The sequence below is a fragment of the Otolemur garnettii genome, unplaced genomic scaffold (assembly GCF_000181295.1).
Source record: "Otolemur garnettii isolate 467f Iridium unplaced genomic scaffold, OtoGar3 scaffold00232, whole genome shotgun sequence".
Lineage (NCBI taxonomy): Eukaryota > Metazoa > Chordata > Mammalia > Primates > Galagidae > Otolemur > Otolemur garnettii.
Genome location: NW_003852627.1, coordinates 542,438 through 549,673, shown reverse-complemented (window position 1 = coordinate 549,673; position 7,236 = coordinate 542,438). Strand labels below are relative to the sequence as shown.

Here is a 7,236-nt window from a genome sequence, read left to right as displayed (position 1 = left end):
TTAGACAGAGTCTTTCTTTGTTGCCCAGGCTAGAGTGCCATGACATCAGCCTAACTCATAGCAACCTCAAACTCCTGGGTTAAGTCATCCTCCTGCCTCAGCCTCCTGAGTAACTGGGACTACAGGTGCCCACCACAATGCCTAATTTTTCTATTTTTGGTGGAGAAGGGGTCTCGCTCTTCCTGCTCAGGTTGTCTGGAACTCCTGAGCTCAAGTGATCCTCCTGCCTTCACCTTTCAGAAGGCTGGGATTACAGGTGAGAGCCACTGTGCTCAACCAGTTTCTGATTTTTTTTGTTCAGCCTTGTATTTGTGACATACATCTGTGTGCAAGCAGCAGTAATTTGATAGTGTTCGTTACTTTAGATACTCCATTTTAAATAACGTGCCACAAAAGTTTTGAAACTTGATCTTGGGGTGGTTTTCACATTGAGGCTATTGGGCATGAGGCAGAGTGACCATTCTCGTGTTTGTTTGCATTTATGGCAGGAGGGGTTGCATTGCCACTGCATAGGGCATGCGTATATTCAGCTTATGTGCAAGGCCAGGGAGTTTTCCAGGGTGGTTTGTCAGGTTCACCCCTGTCCCCAGGATGTCAGAGTTACAGTCACTCTGCACACACTGCAAGTGTGCAATACCAGGTTTTGATTTCGGTGGGAGAATGGTGCTATCTTGGTTTGAGTTTGTATTTTCTTTTCTTTTCTTTTTTTTTTGAGACAGAGTCTCACTATGTCACTTTGGGTAGAGTGCGGTGGTGTCACAGCTCACAGCAACCTCAAACTCTTGGGCTTAAGTGATTCTCTTGACTCAGCCTCCTGAGTAGCTGGGACTACAAGTGCCCGCTGCAATGCCTGGCTATTTTTTGTTGGAGTTGTCATTGTTTGTTGCCCAGCTGGCCCAGGCTGGGTTCAAACCCACTGGCCTCCACATTTGTGACTGGCACCGTAACCACTGTGCTATGGGCGCCAAGCCATTTGTATTTTCTTGATGATCATTGAAGTTACTGCCTTTTCAAATACTTACTGACAATTGAGAAATCTTTCGAAAAATGCCTGTTTAAGTATTTTGTTAATTTTTGTATTGGCTCCTTGATTCTTTTTTTTTTTTTTTTTTTTTTTTTTTTAAGAGATAGTCTCACTTTGTTGCCCTCAGTAGAGTGATGTGGCGTCATAGCTCACAGCAACCACCAGTGCTTGGGCTTAGGCAATTCTCTTGCCTCAGCCTTCAGAGTAGCTGGGACCACAGGCACCTGCCACAACACCCGGCTATTTTTTGTAGCAGTTTGGCTGGGGCTGGGTTCAAACCTACCACCCTTTGTATATGGGGCCAGCACCCTACCTGTTGAGCCACAGGCCCTACCCTGAGGCTCCTCAATTCTTACCTGATTTATAGGCGTTGTTATTTATTTATTTATTTATTTATTTCATTTTTTTTGAGACAGAGTTTCAAGCTTTTGCCCTGGGTAGAGTGCCAGGGCATCACACACCTCACAGCAACTCAAAATCTTGGGCTTAAGTGATTCTCTTGCTGGAGAAATAGAGAATAGCAAGAGAATCCCAAATAGCTGGAACTATAGGCGCCCACCACACCGCCGGGATATTTTTTGTTATTGTTGTAGTTGTTGTGGTTTTAGCAGGCCTGGACCAGTTTCAAACCTGCTAGCCTTGGTATATGTGGCCAGCACCCTACCCCCCTGAGCTACAGGCACTATCCTAGACATTGAGTTTTAAAACCAGGTCAGGAGTGTACTTTATATTTTATACAACTTTTTATGTTTTTAATATAGATCGAGATCGTCATCTGGTATCATTTTCCTTGTTGCTTATAGTACAGGTCTTACTGAGATGAATTCTTTTATCTCCCTGCAGAGACACTAATTCATCTTCATTTCTGTATATGAACTTGTCATTGTACGTTTGAGGTGTTGTGTGGTCCTCTGGATGGCATTGTTTCTGAGAATTCTGCTGTGCTGTCGCACATAGTCTCTGCCTCTCTGTGTGATACGCTGGTCTCTTGAGCTGGTGACAGTGCCCCTGCACCGTAATTGTCAGGTCTCCCTTCTCTCTAATCTGAAGCTGTCTGATTGAGAGGCGCCCTGTAGGCTGTAGTCCTCATGTTTCTTCTGCTCAGAGCTCACTTGCAGGATTTGTAGGTTTATGGTTTTATTGATGATGAGTTTGGCCATTCTTCACATACCCCCCAGCTCCACCTCAAGTTACCTCGGCTCCTCTGCTGCCCTGCCTGCCTCCATTTGACTCTGCAGTTTCTGTTGCTCTGGTTTCGCTGATAATTGGCGACGTCAAGTTTGCTGTGAATCCCATCTGGGATGTTTTAGTTTCTGGAAGTTGGATTTGGATCTTTTAATAAAAATAGTCTCTTTCTTAATATGCTCCTGATTTCTTCTGTGTTCTTGCAGTTGTATGATAATTCTGTCATCTGTGATTTCTGGGTCTGGTGGCTTTTACCTTTGTCATGAGTAGGGCTTTCTAGCTTCTTTGCACGCTTGGTACTATTTTTATTTTTTATTTTTTATTAGAGACAGAGTCTCACTTTGTTGCCCTTGGTAGGGCATGCCCATGGTATCACAGCTCATAGCAACCTCCAGCTCTTGAGCTTACGCGATTCTCTTGTCTCAGCCTCCCAAGTAGCTGGGACTATAGGTGCCTGGCTATTTTTTTGTTGCAGTTTGGCGGGGGCTGAGTTTGAACCCTCTACCCTTGGTATATGGGGCCAGCGCCCTACTCACTGAGCCACAGGTGCCACTTAGTACTATTTTATTGATAGCAGGTATAGTGGTTTCTATCTTACTGGGTGTTGGAGATCCTTAACCTTTATTTTCAGGCATGGATAAGTCACTTGGAAGTAGTTCCGTTTTTTTTCCCAGGCTTACTTTAAAGCTTTGTTGTATAGGAAAAAACAGATTTTGTTCTGTTTTCTTCCCTCAAACTTCTGAGGTTTTTTTTGGAGACAAAGTCTCAAGCTGTGGCCCTGGGTAGAGTGCTGTAGCATCATAGCTCACAGCAACCTCAAACTCTTGGGCTTAAGTGATTCTGTTGCCTCAGCCTCCCAAGTAGCTGGGACTATGGGTGCCCGCTACAACACCTAGCAATTTTTGGTTGTAGTTGTTGTTCAGTAGGCCCAGGCTGGGTTCATACCCACCAGCCTTGGTATATGTGGCTAATGCCCTAGTTGCTGAGCTATAGACGCTGAGCCAACCTTCGTGAGTTTTGAGACAAATCTCCCAATATTAGGAGGTTTTACTCTGGTGGGGGCTGGGGGGCACAGACTATTCCCAGCCCATTTTGAGCTCTGAGGATTTGTTCTTCCTAATCCTGATCCTCCAGGTGGTTCTTTCCTGGCCAGTGGCTCAAGAAGAACCTAAATCTCTGAACCTCTCTTTCTGTGCAGGCTTTGGGTTTTTTTTTTTTTAATAGTTTTTGTCTGGGCCTGGGTTTGAACCTGCCACCTCCGGTATATGAGGCCAGCACCCTACTCCTTGAGCCACAGGCACTACCCCTTTGATGGTGTATGTTCTTTGGAGCTTCTGATCAGAGACGCAGGGGAAAGAACTGCAGACGGAGTTATTGTTGTTGTTGTCATTGTTTTGGCAGGCCTGGGCTGAGTTTGAACCCACCAGCTCTGGTGTGTGTGGCTGGCGCCCTAGCCACTGAGCCACAGGCGCCTTAAGAGTTTCTTGCTGCCCTGGGCTCCTCATATTCTCACTCTGTCATCTAGACTCAGACCCCTGGTGCTGTCTGGGTTTCCCTTCCCAGCACTGTGGCCTGGCCACTAAGCTGTGAGCTGGGCCCTTCTTATGGGCTCTCCCCTTCTCTAGAGAGTCAGTGTCCTGTGCTGTCTGTAGTCCAGAGTATCACAGTTTTTTTTTTCTCTTTTACCTGCTGGCAGAGTGATCCAGCTGCTGTTTTCAGTCCTGTCTGATCGTGTTATTCCATACCAGCCGGAGCAGAAGTGGGTCTTCACGGACTCCAGCTGTGTGTTCTGTATTGAACTTGCACAGACCTTCCCTCATTGTGCGCCTTGCTTTTTTACTCTTAACAATGTTGCCATTCTTTTCTTTTCGATTTCTTTTTTTTGAGACAGAGTCTTACTGTGTGGCCCTCCGTAGAGTGCTATGGCATTAGCTCACAGTAACCTCAAACTCTTGAGCTCAAGCGATCCAATCCTCTTCCCTCAGCCTCGCTTCCAAGTAGCTGGGACTGCAGGTGCCCACCACAATGGCTGGCCATTTTTGTTGTTGTTGTTGCAGTTGTTATTGTTATTTAACAGGCCGGGGCTGGGTTCAAACCCACCTCCTTGGGTTACCTGGCCGCTGTCCTACCCCCTGAGCCCCAGGCGTCATCAGTGTTGCCATTCTTTATGTTAGTGAAATGCAATGTGTTACTTTTGTTTTTAGGTCCTGAGTTCTTAGTTTTTCTGTTTATTTGCAGTCCACCTGGGACAGTCCATGTGGTAGGATGTCAGGACTGGCCCCCACCTGCCAGGTGTGGTCTCCTGCTGACCTGAGCTGTTGGTTGCTCTGTGTCTCAGCTGCAAACCTTTGTCCTCACCTGGTTCTAGACTCATTGTTTGTCCATAGTGTCTGATCTTTGTAATAGTTACTTTATACTAAGTGTTTAGTGAAAATCCCAATTAAGTGTCTGATCTTTGTAATAGTTACTTTATACTAAGTGTTCAGTGAAAATCCCAATTACACAAACCATAATTCTTTCTGTGTTAACATTTTAATACCCTTTAGAAACACGAGTGTCCTTTGGCTGGTGAGTGAGGGTGGTCAGGGCACATGAGTTGTGGTTTTTAGCAGTGGGAGTGTTGCTGTCCACGCTGCACTCACTCGCATTGTCTTTTTTGGGATTCCTAAATGGACTGATTTACATAATTTATATCTGGGATGGCTATAGTTGTATCTGGGTTGAAGCTTTAGTGATCACTTTGGTTGACTTTTTCTTCTCTCTTTAAAGTATTTGAATCATTTGTGGATTATGTGGCTGTAGAACAACTGGATGGAGACAATAAATATGATGCTGGGGAGCACGGCTTGCAGGTAACTCTGCCCATTTGTCCCAATGTCCTGCTACAACTTTGTCTCTATTTTCAGTTTGTTTATTATTATTAATTTTTTTTTGCTTAACTGTTCACTAGAAATTTACTTTCTCTTTTAATGTTTTCCTGGTATCAGGAACATTGAAAGGATTTATTTCTTGTAGAGTTTAATGAGAAGGGGGTGTTAGCAGAAGGATTGAAGCAATAGATTCATTATCCCAGAAGTTTCAGGGTCTATCGTGGTGTTTTAAGAAGTTTCTGAATTCATTTACTTTGTTCCTCACTATACTGGTATCAGGAGGGCTGGAGGCTTTTCCTTTTTCTTTGTAAATGAGGCATAGTTTCCTGAGGATCGTGACTTCTAGAATGAGTACATTGCATGTGGTCATGGCCCCACAAGTACTCTGGGCAGCGGGCTGAGCAGTGAGCATTGGGACCAGGCCACCCATCCACAAGTGGGTGGAGGGAAAGTGACTATGGCTGAAGACTGGGTCTGCAGCGTCCTTCTTTCTGTGGGGTCCGTTTTGTAGCCATGTAACCTCGACTCAGTTGCACAACTGATTTATAATTTGCGATTTCAGATTGGTCTGTGTTTACCAAACCTGCCAATTTGTAATTCATGGGGCTAATGGACTCGTTTTGCCGAGGGCCACGGATTTGCTATTCTGCTAGGTGAGACCATTCAGGGACTGAGTTAAAGATAAATTTGGTAACTGGGTATGCTTAAGAAACATTTCACTCAACTCACAAGAATTGCTCTTTTGGATATTTTTGGGTCTGGGTAAGTAATACGTATTTTAGAGTCAGACCCTCACTGGACACGGATTGACAGAAAACTTTATCTTCCCAGTTACGTTAAAAAACATGCCCTTTCTTAAGGTGGAGCAGGTTCCTGTGGTTTATTTTCCTCATTCCTGAGATCCCTGTTATCCTAAACATGAGAATGTATACCAAAGAGTGTTGCCAAATGCTTTTGCTTGTCCCAGCCCACAGTTCCTCCAAGTCTGTGGCTGATTGATGGACTGGAGGGTTTACAGCCTGAAGGAAGGTCCATGATGTGGAAGTACAGCTGTGAGTCAGAAGCAGGATGTGGGCCCCCGGCAGCCTTGTAGTGGCTTAGCTGGGCTACACTTTATTTTGGTGAGGGACACAGAGCAGAGATGGCAGGGAGAGGTCTTGGGCTTTTGTTAGAAGTTGGGTTGCTGGGATGTCCTGTACCACAGATGCTGGCATTTGGCTGAGGGTATAGCTGTGTTAAAGGGCCTTGCTGGGCTCGTCACTTGTGGCTCAAGCGGCTAAGGCGCCAGCCACATACACGTAAGGTGGCGGGCTCGAATCCCCAGCCCGGGCCTGCCAAACAACAATGATGGCTGCAACCAAAAAATGGCCGGGCGTTGTGGCGGGCGCCTATAGTCCCAGCTACTTGGGAGGCTGAGGCAGGAGACTCGCTTGAGCCCAGGAGTTGGAGGTTGCTGTGAGCTGTGATGCCATGGCACTCTACCCAGGGGGGTAGCTTGAGGCTCTGTCTCAAAAAAAAAAAAAAAAAAGGGCCTTGCTGGATCAGAAGGTTTCTGTCCTTTTAGAAGTGAGATTGAGCTGTAAGGACTGAGTTTGTGCTCTATGAAATAGGTTTTTATGTAAACATAAAAGAGCCCAAGGGAGTGAAGCTGTTCATTTGTGGTCTCCCATGTGTTCCTTTGCACCTGTTTTGTTAGGTGCTTGTCAGCATGATGCCTGATCCTAAGTAATTATAATCATAGTCGTCTACTTTTCCATTTGATGTTTTTTTTTTCCCCCCATGGATCTCCATAGTTCTCATAATGTTTAACTACCACATGATAGCAAACAGCTCTATCTTAATTTCTTCACCCCTCACCCCCCAGGCATCAAGTGAGAATATAATCCCACGTAAGAGAAATCTCTGACACACGCTGGTGGAGCATTATTTTAAGTTACGAAGAGACCTAATTACAGGACTGAACAGAAGATTTTAGTGATGGCCTAAATGGATACCTAAACTTCCTCTGCACTCCAGAAGTCCCCACACTTGCTCCAGCCTTGCTGAAACACTTTGGTTGCTTGTGTCAGTGAATAGAGGTGAACTAAATTTGTGTTTCTTTTTCAATGTTCAGGAAGCAGAGAAAGGTGTGAAATTCCTAACATTGCCACCAGTGTT

The 7,236-nt window shown here is 45.3% G+C and overlaps 1 protein-coding gene across 1 annotated transcript in view; it reads left to right on the top strand.

Moving 5' to 3' along the window:
- Positions 1-7,236, top strand: part of USP7 (ubiquitin specific peptidase 7) — a 40,398-nt gene that overhangs the window by 14,511 nt on the left and 18,651 nt on the right. Inside the window, exons 10-11 of the mRNA XM_023508218.1 lie at positions 4,979-5,061; positions 7,193-7,235. Coding sequence (XP_023363986.1) covers positions 4,979-5,061; positions 7,193-7,235 — 126 coding nt within the window. The remainder of the gene's footprint in view (positions 1-4,978; positions 5,062-7,192; position 7,236) is intronic.